This window comes from Stenella coeruleoalba (genome assembly GCF_951394435.1).
Source record: "Stenella coeruleoalba genome assembly, chromosome: 8".
Lineage (NCBI taxonomy): Eukaryota > Metazoa > Chordata > Mammalia > Artiodactyla > Delphinidae > Stenella > Stenella coeruleoalba.
Genome location: NC_137154.1, coordinates 25,543,086 through 25,557,367, shown reverse-complemented (window position 1 = coordinate 25,557,367; position 14,282 = coordinate 25,543,086). Strand labels below are relative to the sequence as shown.

General features: G+C 36.5%; 1 protein-coding gene across 5 annotated transcripts in view; it reads right to left on the bottom strand.

Moving 5' to 3' along the window:
- The window catches only part of CCDC73 (coiled-coil domain containing 73), a gene marked incomplete at its 3' end in the record, with an annotated part of 140,739 nt that overhangs the window by 87,600 nt on the left and 38,857 nt on the right, over window positions 1-14,282 (bottom strand). For all 5 annotated transcript variants that reach the window (XM_079928486.1, XM_079928484.1, XM_079928488.1 and 2 more), the window contains one exon: window positions 972-1,043. In XM_079928486.1, coding sequence (XP_079784612.1) covers window positions 972-1,043 — 72 coding nt within the window. The remainder of the gene's footprint in view (window positions 1-971; window positions 1,044-14,282) is intronic.

The following is a 14,282-nucleotide window of genomic DNA, read 5'->3' as shown; positions in this document are numbered from 1 at the left end:
ATTTGGTGTTTACCTGTTTTTTCTCTCCACAAACAGGTCTCTTTATTTGACCTGTCCCTAATATGTAACCCAACACAACCTAGTGGATCTCTCTGGCCTCAAAATTCCCATCGTTGGCCTATCCTCTGTCATTTGAATTCTATTTCTGACATGTTATCTCCAAGTTCCTGTTTCAATATTGCCAAATACTGAGAAGAAGGGTCATCTTAATTAAGCTTTCAGTTTTTAGCTGTTAAGATTACTTTGGTGGGGGACTTCCCTGGTGGTCCAGTGGTTAAGACTCCACACTCCCAATACAGGGGGCCCGGGTTCAATCCCTGGTCAGGCAACTAGATCCCACATGCTGCAACTAAGAGCCCACAACTTGCAACTAAAAGATCTTGCATGTCAACAAAGATCCCACGTGCCACGACAAAGACCTGGTGCAGCCAAATAAATAAATTAATAAATATTTTAAAAAAGAAAAGATTACTTTGGTGGAAAGGCAAGAGAGGCACTATCAAAAATGCCTCTATATGGATAAGGATCAAAAGAAAATCAGATATGATACTATTTAAGATTTGGTTATAGTATATAACAACAGCCTAGGAAAATACGGTACTATTCTGAAGTTTCACTTCTTAAAAAATATTTTGACTCCTCTATAACACAAAATATGTTTCTCAGATATGAAATAGTTCATAGTAGTTTTCAGAGTTATCCTTGTCTATTTTCTTATCAGAAAGCCTGGGGAAAAATGGTTATTCTCACAGAAAAAACTAACACAACATTGTAAAAAAAAAAAGTTATTCTCAGTTTTCTGGAAGCCTAAATGTTCTTAACAGTTTTAGTTGGAATTTTCTTGAGACTCTCTAAAATGAGAGAAGAAGCACAATTCCCCAAATATGTTTAGGAAATTTAAAAATTAACTTCACAATTAAGGAATAAAATACATAAAATAAAATGCTAATTAGAGGGGAGAAAATACTCACCTTTTGCCATTTAAGTTCTTGTGTCTCCATAATAATTTTACCAATCTGCTCTTCATACTGAGCTTCTGCTTCCTAAGTCAAAAAGAAGAAAAATAGTAGGAAAATTAGGACTTGAAAATTTCCAGTTTCAGCTCTTTCTAGAGAGATAAAAAGAGCATTCTCCCACATTTACAACAAGGAAAAGGGCTAGAAAAATTGCAAATTAAATAGCCAAATCCATCAGAGAACTGAGGTCCCAGATCGACCAAGTAATCCAAAATCTGGATAGAGAAACGGGTTACTGTAGCGAGAACAGAACCACAGCATTTGCTTACCTGGGACATAAGCCATTGAGTACTGATTAAAAAACTCAGCTAAAAGTCCTTAATAAATTTCTAAAGGCAGAACATGGGCTGGTGTAAGAACATGAATCTCCTGAGGTCCCCAGAAATAAAGAGGTTTATATCTTCTAGAAATAAGGAGGTTTATACCTTCTAAAGGTTTTTCTTCCATGAAACCCACCAGGTGGTTACAGGGAAGGATGGGAAGAATCTGAGAAAGCTTTTCTCCTGTGGTACTGGCTGGGGAGGAGAAGAGCAGTCACAAGCCTTCTTCCCTAAATCTTCTACAGACCAAAAACCTTAATCTGCAGGGGATAGGACAACAAAAACTATATCTAAGGACACTAGTGGAAATCCTCCGCAGCGGGCGGGAAAAGGGACCAGCAGACACCACTGAAAACTCTACCTAGACAGACCTGTCTTTCTTATCTCCTCTAAGGAACAAAAGCCTTAATCTACAGGGGGAAGGGCAATAAAAACTAGCCCATGAGAGCACTTATGGAAACCCACTGCAGCTGAGAGGAGAAGGCTAGAAAAATAAAACAGCTCTATCTTTGGGGAGGGGAAGGAATACATGCTAGGCCCACAATTAAATATGAAAGAGGGATCAGAATTCTTGTGGAGGCCTCACCTTGAGACTTGGGTTCACCAAAAACTGAGGCTTAATAGAAACATCAGAGAATGCTCCTATTCCCCACCTGCTGCCACCACCCAACTAACAAGTGTCAAGTAAAAAAACAGTGAGACATAGCTGGGAGAGCTGAAAGGATAGACTCTCTCTGGGAAGCAGCACAAAAGGAAGACCCAAAGTCAAGGGGGGAAGCCCAAAGCCAAGCAAGAAGCAGTTATTTAGAAAAACCCCCTGATTTCATTTAAAATATTGTAATACTCTTGAATTAGCCCACACAATAAACACAAGGTATCACTAGAGAAATCTGAAGCTTCTGTCAGAAACTTCAATAGGTAGACTTGAAAGCTGCCTGGTTGAGTGTTGAAGGCATACCCCAACACACACACACAGAGCTCTTCTGCAAAGACAGAGTTTGTTTGTTTGTTTGTTTTGGTTCCAGGTATTTAAGGAAATCTATGTCAAACAAAGCACTAGCTGATCACTAAGCTAAGAGCACATGACAAAAACTGAAGACTTAACACAATTATTTCAGAAAAGTCACTACACAAACAAATAATTACAAAAACAAGAAGCAACCCTGAGAAGAGGTAGGAATCTTATTTCCAGAGTTGTCACATATTCAAAATATTCATGTCCATTTCTCAAAAAAAATTTACAAGGCATGCAAGTAAACAGAAAAGTGTGATCCAGCGCTTCCCTGGTGGCACAGTGGTTAAGAATCCGCCTGCCAATGCAGGGGACATGGGTTTGTGTCCTGGTCGGGGAAGATCCCACATGCCGCAGAGCAACTAAAGCCGTGCACCACAACTACTGAGCCTGCGCTCTAGAGCCCACATGCCACAACTACTGAAGCCCACGTGCCTAGAGCCTATGCTCCGTGACAACAGAAGCCACCGCAGTGAGAAGCCCGCGCACCGCAACCAGAGAAAGCCCACGTGCAGCAACAAAGACCCAACACAGCCAAAAATAAACAAATAAAATAATTATTTTTTTAAAAAGTGTGATCCATACACAGGAAAAAAAAACAGTTTAATAGGAACTGTCCCTGAGCAAGTGCAGACAACGGACCTAGACAAAGACTTTAATAAATCAATAATTTTAAATATGCTCAAAGTGCTAAAAGAACCATATACAAAAGTCCTAAAGCCATTAAAAAGTTAAGGGAATGCTACAAACAAGTTTATGCTCATAAATTTGACAACTTACAGAAACAGACCAATTCTTCTAAAACCACAAACTATCAGACCTCAACCAAGAAGATAAATAACAATCTTCAAAAGCCCTATAGTCATAAATTTAAAAGCTCCAAAAAAAGAAATGTACAGGCCCACATAATTTCACCATAGAATTCTGAATGATACACATTCTGAAGTATTTAGGAAGTGCACTGATGCCTGCAATTTACTCTGGAATCATCAAATATAAAGCTGAAGGAGGGTTAAGTAGATGGATAGATGTGATAAAACAAGTACAGTAAAATGTTAATGGTGTATGAGTGTTCACTGTCAAATTCTGTTAGTTTTGCTGTATGTTTAACAATTTTCATAACAAACTGGGAGAAATCGAAGAGTGGATGTTAACAGATAAAATACATTTTGTTATGAAATATTTTCCTATGACTCTCTCACATGTTCTTTGCTTTATTACATACACACATACACACACACTTATGCTATGGTATTCAGAGGCTTTCATGAAAGCTGTCTCACTGAAAATGCTTTCAGCAGCAAGTAGCAACGACAAACCCCGACTCACAATGGTTTATGGGACTTAACTGTTTCACATGACAAGTCCAAAGGCAGAGCCCTTCTAGAATTTATTTCAGTGGCTCAACAATATCATCAAGGACTATAATTCTGCCCATTTTCCATTTTGCCATTATCCAAGTGATTTTCCTTAAACTTTTCACCCCTTAGCTACTTTAATTTTAGGCATCAAGGATGGAAAGGACATTATCCTACAGTAGAAAAAGTGTAATCTCTTATTAAAAGGATAACAAAACTTTTCCCAGAAGCTTCCTAATCATATCTTCTGATATCTCATTGGCCATAACTAGGTCATATGCCCACTCCTAAACCAGTTGCTGGCTGGTGAAATGCATTGAACCTTCGTGAGAGGTTAGGACAGTCAGGATTTACCTAACTCATATTGGTGAGAGTTGGACCCTAAGACACAGTCAAGGTTCTTCCAGCATGGAATAAGGGACAGAATGTATACGAACAAGGTATGCTATGTGATAAATAAAGTGAGGAGAGAACAGAAGCTCTCAAAGTAATATGTACCTACAGTCAAAACATTGAAAAAAGAAATAAGTGTATACACATTTTTGGGGGGAGGTGTGTAGAACATATAACATGCATATCTTCCCAAAGCAGGTGGATTGAAAATGTACAAGACACAGCTTTCTTCATGTGGGCCTGGTTATACACTTCTCTTTTATTTTTTATTTTTTTTTATTTGTTTTATTTTTAGCTGCATTGGGTCTTTGATTCTGCATGTGGGCTTTCTCTAGTTGTGGCGAGTGGGGGCTACTCTTCGTTGTGGTGCGTGGGCTTCTTATCACAGTGGCTTCTCTTGTTGCAGAGCACTGGCTCTAGGTGTGCGGGCTTCAGCAGTTGTGGCACGCGAGCTTCAGTGGCTGTGGCTCACAGACTCTAGAGCACAGGCTCAGTAGTTGTGGCGCACGGGCTTAATTGCTCTGCGGCACGTGGGATCTTCCGGGACCAAGGCTCGAACCCATGTCCCCTGCATTGGCAGGTGGATTCTTAACCACTGCACCATCAGGGAAGCCCTACACTTCTCTTTCAGTGGCTACAGGGGATTCTCAGATCTTACTATGATTTAGATATTGTTCTAAGCACTTTTTATATATTAATTTAACCTTACGTATAATTTTATGCGTTACTTGTATTCTTGTTACTGCCATTTTATAAATGAGGAAACTGGGTTATCAGCAAGAGGATAAGTAACTTGCCTAAAGTCATATAGCAGGTAAACAGCAGAGCAAGTATTTGAACCTAGATGATTTGTCTCCAGAGTCTCTTAAACATGCCATTATATCACCTTTAAGAAACTGTGGGTTGTGTAGGACAGTATGAATTGCTATAATATACTCCTTTCCTTCAAAAACTTCAGAATTTAATCTTCATATCCCATTAAAGTTAGAAAACCATTCAAAATCACACTACCTATTTTAAATATACAAGTACATTCTGATTATTTGGTTGAACACTTCAAAATAAGAAATATTTGTTGAAAGGAAAGGCAAAAAACTTTTAAATTGTTATGGATATTCTAATATTAATATTTTTCTATTTGAGAAGTCTTTGTAATAGATTAAGTTGACTAACATGAAAACAGTAGTTTAAATACAAATTAGGTAAGAGATTTTTATTTAAATGTGAACTTTTAGGCTATGCCATGCATATTAGAGATATTTATCTTGGATATTTTGTAGATAATCAAACCAAGAAACTCTCGGAAAGAGAGATTAGTATTGTATTAGACAACATGAGGAACTGAATTGGGCAATTTCGTAGGAGGTGGATTATGAGTTTGAAAAGGAGAATAAAAGTACCCAGTAACAGTTTTGGCTGCTTGGACAAGTGCCTGGTTTATGTACTATGTCCCTAAATCTGTTCAGGGTCAAGAATTGAAGAGGCCTGACCAATACACAGCCCATCTTGTAAAACTACAGCCTGAAACAAGTACTTCAAAAAAAGCATGGCACTTTCTAAAGGTTATAAAGAGTAAATAAACCATCAAATTACTCCTCTTTTATTGTTTTTATAAAAACACTTAAATCCTTGTAGTCCTAAGGCAGCTAATAAAAAATAAACACTTTTAAGGTTCTATCTTGTATACTTTATTGAAGTTACACGTGGGATTTTCTTACCAAATTTAATATATATTTTCTCATTGACAATTTAATAAGAATTTTTATTAATAACTTTTGAAAGCTGCTTGAAGAATGAATAAAAATGAAAAGTTCAAATAAAATGTAAATAATAATTTTTAATAAAAAGCATGAAGTTAAATCAAAATCCTAATATAGTAGAAGCCTATTATAATGTTATCTTTCAGCAATGTGGATAATACCCATTTTATCAGTTTTCTATGCAGTATAAAGATACAGATTCTACAAATCATTATAATTACAAAGGGGTATGATTTCACTCATAGCATAACTAATTTTATAGGGCATTAAAATGCTGCTTAATGTTATTTACCACATATTATACCAATAATTACCCAGTTTCCTTCACAATTTCCCTAGCAAATCATTGTGGGTTTTTTTGTTGTGTTTTGTTTTGGCTGCGCCCCGCCAAAAGGTCAAAACACCAAAAATGAAGAGAAAAAAAGAGACAATAGAAATGGATCTACAAGGGGTCCAGATATTGGCGTTTATAGACACAGACTTGAAGTAGATAAAACTAATATGCTCAAGAAATTATATGACAAAATCAATTTCAGCAGAGGAATGAAAGTTATAAAAGTAAAACCAAATGAAAATATTAGGACTGAAAATTTAAGAAGTGAAATTAAGAACTCAATAGATTGACTTAATCATCAGATTAGGTAAACTGAAGAGAAAATTCATTAACTGAAAGAACAAAAAAAAATAACCAGACTGAAACATGGACAGAAAAAGAAAAAGAAGGAAAATAGACAAAAAATCAATAATTATATAGAAGATTTGAACAAGACTGACAAAGTTGACCAAATTCACAGTCATAGTATACTGCACCCAAGAAATACAGAATACATATTATTTTCAAGTTCATCTATGTTGGAATATTTACCAAACTTGATTATATGCTTGGCTAGAAAGAAAAGCTCCAAAAATATTAAGTGATTGAAATTATATAGTGCTTATAATCTGACATAGTAAAATTATGCTAAAATTCAATTTTTAAAAGTTAATAAAAAGTAAAATTAAAAAAAGTAAAATAAAACTCCCAAATATTTATAAATGAAGTAGTACACGTCTAAATAACACATGGGTCAAAGAATAAATTACAATGAAAATTAGAAAGTGGGCTTCCCTGGTGGCGCAGTGGTTGAGAGTCCGCCTGCCAATGCAGGGGACACGGGTTCGTGCCCCGGTCCGGGAAGATCCCACATGCCGCGGAGCGGCTGGGCCCGTGAGCCATGGCCGCTGAGCCTGCGTGTCCAGAGCCTGTGCTCCGCAACGGGAGAGGCCACAACAGTGAGAGGCCCGTGTACCGCAAAAAAAAAGAAAAACAAAAACAAAAACAAAATTAGAAAGTAATTTGAACTGAATGATAATGAAGATAAAATCTACATAAATTTGTAGAATCCAGCTAAAGGCATGCTAAGAGAAAAGTTTAGAGCCTTAAATACTGTATATTAGAAAAGAAAAAAAGGTTAAAATTAATCAACTAAATACCATCTTCAAAAGTTCAAGACAAAAAACCAACAAATTAAAGTAAGGAAATAATAAAGATAAGAGCAGATAGTAATAAAACATAAAACAAATATGCAAGAGAATCATCAAAGTCAAAATTTAATTCCTTAAAAAGACTAGCATAATTGATAGAAAGACTGATCCAAAATTCCTACTCATTCATATCTTTGCATGAGTTACTTCTTCCATGAAGCTTACCTCACTCCCCTTAGTAAAGTTAGGCATTTCCTTAGCCACACTCTCACAGTATATTCTGCACTCCTTTATTATTACATGGTATTATAATCTCTAAAACCTGTCACAGTAAGTGCTCAGGAAACATTAAGTGAATGACCAAATATAGTCTTGCTTACTTAATATCTCTCAAAAATAAAAAAAAAGAATCACATTAATTTGTACTACAGTATTTCTTGAATTTTCACTGTTTCAAAGTTCTAATTTCTTTTTACAAACTTTTTAATTTGAAATAATTTTAGATTTACAGAAGACTTGTGTAAAGATAGTAGAGTTTTTGTATACCCTTTACCCAGCTTCCCTAATGTTGAAATCTTACATAAGTAGGATATACTTATCAAGGTTAAGAAAGTAACATGGTAACAATATTATTGATTACACTGCAAAGTTTACATATTTCACTAGTTTTTCCACCAATATCTGTTCCAGAACACAATATGGGATACCATGTTACATTTAATCATGTCTCCTTAGACTCCTCCAATCTGTGAGAATTTCTCAGCCTTCCTGTTTTTCATGACCTTGATACTTTAGACAAGCATTGTTGAGGTATCTTGCAGAATATTCCACATATGGGGTTTGTCTGATATTTTCTCACGATTACACTATGTTTCGGGGAAGAATACCACAGAGGTAAAGATCCCTTCTCATCACATCATATCATGAGTACTTCATATTCACATGAATTATTGATACAATACAAATTCTTTCTGGGGATCTTAACCTTAATCACTTAGTTAAGGTGGTATCTGCCAGGTTTCTCCACAGTAAACTGTATTTTTAAAAACATACTGTGCTTTAAAAAAAACACAGTATTTTTCCCTTTATATTTTCTGTCTGTTAGAACTTAGTCCACAATCAAGGCAAGGGAAATTAAGCTCCCCTTCCTAGAGGGAGGAGTATCAAACAATATGTAAACATGTATAAAACCACCACAGTAACTTATTAAAAAATTTGGGGAAGATATTGTGTGACTATGCAATTATTGTTTCTCCTTAAAGTTTCATCCACTAATTTTAGCATTCATCAGTGGATCTTCCCTGCAGGAATTATTACTGTGATGTTCTAAGGGTGGTTTCTACTTCTCTGTGTCCTCCTACATTTATTAATTGGAATTAAAGATTTTTCCCAAACAACAGCCAGCTCTACCCACCACCAGTCGCTCCATTCAGGAAACTTGCACAAGCCTCTTAGATAGCCTCATCCAACAGAGGGCAGACAGCAGAAGCAAGAACTACAATCCTGCAGCCTGTGGAACAAAAACCACATTCACAGAAAGGTAGACAAGATGAAACGCAGAGGGCTATGTACCAGATGAAGGAACAAGATAAAACCCCAGAAAAACAACTAAATGAAGTGGAGATAGGCAACCTTCCAGAGAAAGAACTCAGAATAATGATAGTGAAGATGATCCAGGACCTCGGAAAAAGAATGGAAGCAAAGAACAAGAAGATGCAAGAAATGTTTAACAAAGACCTAGAAGAATTAAAGAACAAACAAACAGATGAACAATACAATAACTGAAATGAAAATTATACTAGAAGGAATCAATAGCAGAATAACTGAGGCAAAAGAATGGATAAGTGGGGACTTCCCTGGTGGTGCAGTGGTTAAGAATCTGCCTGCCAATGCAGGGGACACAGGTTCGTGCCCTGATCTGGGAAGATCCCACATGCCACGGAGCAACTGAGCCCGTGTGCCACAACTACAGAGCCCGCATGCCTAGAGCCCACGCTCCACAACAAGAGAAGCCACTGCAATGAGAAGCCTGCACACTGCAACGAAGAGTAGCCCTTGCTCACTGCACCTAGAGAAAGCCCGTGTGCAGCAATAAAAACCCAATGGAGCCAAAAATAAAATAAATAAACTTATTTTAAAAAAAAAGAATGGATAAGTGACCTGGGAGACAGAATGGTGGAACTCACTGCTGTGGAACAGAATAAAGAAAAAAGAATGAAAAGAAATGAAGACAGCCTAAGAGACCTCTGGAACAACGTTAAACGCAACAACATATGCATTATAGGGGTCCCAGAAGGAGAAGAGAGAGAGAAAGGACCCGAGAAAATATTTGAAGATTATAGTTGAAAACTTCCCTAACATGGGAAAAGAAATAGCCACCCAAGTCCAGGAAGTACAGAGAGTCCCATACAGGATAAACCCAAGGAGAAACATGCTGAGACACACAGTAATCAAATTGGCAAAAATTAAAGACAAAGAAAAATTATTGAAAGCAGCAAGGGAAAAACGACAAATAAATACAAGGGAACTCCATTAGGAAAACAGCTGATTTCTCAGCAGAAACACTACAAGCCACAAGGGACTGGCATGATATACTTAAAGTGATGTAAAGGGAAGAACCTACAACCAAGATTACTCTACCCAGCAAGGATCTCATTCAGATTCAATGGAGAAATCAAAAGCTTTACAGACAAGCAAAAGCTAAGAGAATTCAGCACCACCAAACCAGCTCTACAACAAATGCTAAAGGAACTTCTCTGAGTGGGAAGCACAAGAGAAGAAAAGGATCTACAAAAACAAACCCAAAAAATCAAGAAATTGGTCATAGGAACATACATATCTATAACTACATTAAACGTGAATGGATTAAATGCTCCAACCAAAAGACACAGGCTTGCTGAATGGATACAAAAACAAGACCCATATATATGCTGTCTACAGGAGACCCACTTCAGACCTAGGGACACATACAGACTGAAAGTGAGGGGATGGAAAAAGATATTCCATGCAAATGGAAATCAAAAGAAAGCTGGAGTAGCAATACTCGTATCAGATAAAATAGACTTTAAAATAAAGAGACTTACAAGAGACAAGGAAGGACATTACATAATGATCAAGGGATCAATCCAGGAAGAAAATATAACAATTATAAATATATATGCACCCAACATAGGAGCACCTCAATGCATAAGGCAACTGCTAACAGCTATAAAAGAGGAAATTGACAGCAACACAATAATACTGGGAGACTTTAACACCTCGCTTACACCAATGGACAGATCATCCAAACAGAAAATTAATAAGGGAACAGAAGCTTTAAATGACATAATAGACCAGATAGATCTATTTGATATTTATAGGACATTCCAGTCAAAAACAGCAGATTACACTTTCTTCTCAAGTGCACACAGAACATTCTCCAGGATAGATCACATCTTCGGTCACAAATCAAGCCTCAGTAAATTGAAGAAAATTGAAATCATATCAAGCATCTTTTCTGACCACAACGGTATGAGATTAGAAATCAATTACAGGGAGAAAAACGTAAAAAACACAAACACATGGAGGCTAAACAATACATTACTAAATAACCAAGAGATCACTGAAGAAATCAAAGAGGAAATCAAAAAATACCTAGAGACAAATGACAGTGAAGACACGATGATCCAAAACCTATCGAATGCAGCAAAAGCAGTTCTAAGAGGGAAGTTTATAGCTATACAAGCCTACCTCAAGAAACAAGAAAAATCTCAAATAAACAATCTAAGCTCACACTTAAAGGAACTAGAGAAATAAGAACAAACAAAACCCAAAGTTAGCAGAAGGAAAGAAATCATAAAGATCATAGCAGAAATAAATGAAATAGAAACAAAGAAAACAATAGCAAAGATCAATGAAACTAAAAGCTGGTTCTTTGAGAAGATAAACAGAATTAATAAGCCATTAGCCAGACTCATCACGAAAAAGAGGGAGAGGACTCAAATCAATAAAATTAGAAATGAAAAAGGAGAAGTTACAACAGACACCATAGAAATACAAAGCATCCTAAGAGACTACTACAAGCAACTCTATGCCAATATAATGGACAACCTAGAAGAAATGGACAAATTCTTGGAAAGGTACAACCTCCCAAGACTGAACCAGGAAGAAATAGAAAATATGAACAGACCAATTACCAGTAATGAAATTGAATCAGTAATGTAAAAACTCCCAACAAACAAAAGTCCAGAACCAGATGGCCTCACAGGCAAATTCTACTGAACATTTATACAAGAGTTAATGCCTATCCTTCTGAAACTATTCCAAAAAATTGCAGAGGAAGGAACATTTCCAAACTCATTCTATGAGGCCACCATCACCCTGATATCAAAATCAGACAAAGATACCACACAAAAAAGAAAATTACAGGCCAATATCACTGATGAACATAGATGTAAAACTCCTCAACCAAATATGACCAAATCGAAGCCAACAGGACATTAAAAGGATCATACACCATGATCAAGTGGGATTTATCCCAGGGATGCAAGGATTCTTCAATATCCACAAATCAATCAGTGTGATACACCACATTAACAAATTGAAGAACAAAAACCATATGATCATCTCAATAGATGCAGAAAAAGCTTTTGACAAAATTCAACACCCATGTATGAAAAAAACTCTCCAGAAAGTGGGCATAGAGGGAACCTACCTAAACATAATAAAGGCTATATATGACAAACCCACAGCTAACATCATACTCAATGGTGAAAAGCTGAAAGCATTTCCTCTAAGATCAGTAACAAGACAAGGATGTTCACGCTCGCCACTTTTATTCAACAGTTTTGGAAGTATTAGCCACAGCAATCAAAGAAGAAAAAGAAATAAAAGGGATCCAAATTGGAATAAAGAAGTAAAACTGCCACTGGTTGCAGATAACATGATACTATACATAGAAAATCCTAAAGACACTACCAGAAAACTACTAGAGCTCATCAATGAATTTGGTAAAGTTGCAGGGTAAAAAGTTAATAGACAGAAATCTGCTGCATTTCTATACACTAACAACAAAATGTTAAAAAGGGAAATTGAGGAAACAATCCCATTTACCATAGCATCAAAAAGAATAAAATACAGGGACTTCCCTGGTGGTCCAGTGGTTAAGAATCCACCTTCCAATGCAGGGGATATAGGTTTGATCCCTGGTTGGTGAACTAAGATCCCACATGCTGCAGGGCAACTAAGCCTGCATGCCGCAACTACTGAGCATGTGTGTTCTAGAGCCCATGCACCACAACTAGAGAGTCCACGTGCTACAACTACTAAGCCCACATGCCACAACTACAGAGAAGACCATGCACCACAACAAAGAGCCTGTGAACCGCAACAAAAGATCCTGCATGCTGCAATGAGGATCCCACGTGCCGCAACTAAGACCCAATGCAGCCAAATAAATAAAATAAATTTTTTTAAAAATATAAAATACCTAGGAAAAAACCAACCCAAGGAGACAAAAAACCTGTACTCCAAAAACTATAAGACACTGATGAAAGAAATCAAAGATGACACAGATGGGAAGATATACCATGTTCTTTGATTGGAAGAATCAATATTGTCAAAATGACTGTACAACACAAGGCAATCTACAGATTCAATGCAATCCCTATCAAATTACCAATGGCATTTTTCACAGAACTAGAACAAAAAAATTTTTAAGTTGTATGGAAACACAAAACCCCCGAATAGCCAAAGCAATCTTGAGAAAGAAAAACAGAGCTGGAGGAACTAGGATCCCTGACTTCAGACTATACTATAAAGCTATAGTCATCAAAACAGTATGGTACTGGCACAAAACCAGAAATATAAATCAATGGAACAGGAGAGAAAGACCAGAAGTGAACCCATGCACCTATGGTAAATTTACCTACAACAAAGGAGGAAAAATATACAATGCAAAAAAGACAGTCACTTCAATAAGTGGTGCTGGGAAAACTGGACAGCTACATGTAAAAGAATGAAATTAGAACACTCCCTAACACCATACACAAAAACAAACTCAAAATCGATTAAATACCTAAACGTAAAACGGGGTACTAGAAAACTTCTAGAGGAAAATATAGGCAGGACAGTCTTTGACATAAATTTCAGCAACATCTTTTTGGATCTGTCTCCTAGAGTAAAGGAAATAAAAACAAAAATAAACAAATGGGATCTAATTAAACTTAAAAGCTTTTGCACAACAAAAAAATCCATAAACAAAACAAAAAAAAGCTACAGAAGGGAAGAAAATATTTGCAAATGATGCAACTGATAAGGGATTAATCTCCAAAATACATAAACAGCTCATACAGCTCAATATCAAAAACAAACAAACAACCCAGTCAAAAACTGGGTAGAAGATCTAAATAGACATTTCTCCAGAGAAGACATACAGATGGCCACAAGGCACATGAAAAGATGTTTAACATCGCTAATTATTAGAGAAATGCAAATCAAAAACTACAATGAGGTATCACCTCACACCAGTCAGAATAGCCATCATCAAAAATTCTACAAATAATAAATGCTGGAGAGGGTGTGGAGAAAAGGAAATCCTCCTACACTGTTGGTAGGACTGTAAATTGTTACAGCCACTATGGAGAACAGTATGGAGGTTACTTAAAAAACTAAAAATAGAGCTACCCTATGATTCTGCAATCCCACTCCTGGGCATATATCTGGAGAAAGCCATAATTCAAAAAGATAAATGTACCTCAGTGTTCATTGCAGCACTATTTACAATGGCCAAGACATGGAAGCAACTTAAATGTCCATCAACAGATGAATGGATAAAGAAGATGTGATATAGATATCAATATATAGATATACACACAATGGAATATTACTCAGCCATAAAAAAGAATGAAATAATGCCATTTGCAGCAACATGGATGGACCTAGAGATTATCATACTAAGCAAAGTAAGTCAGTCAGAGAAA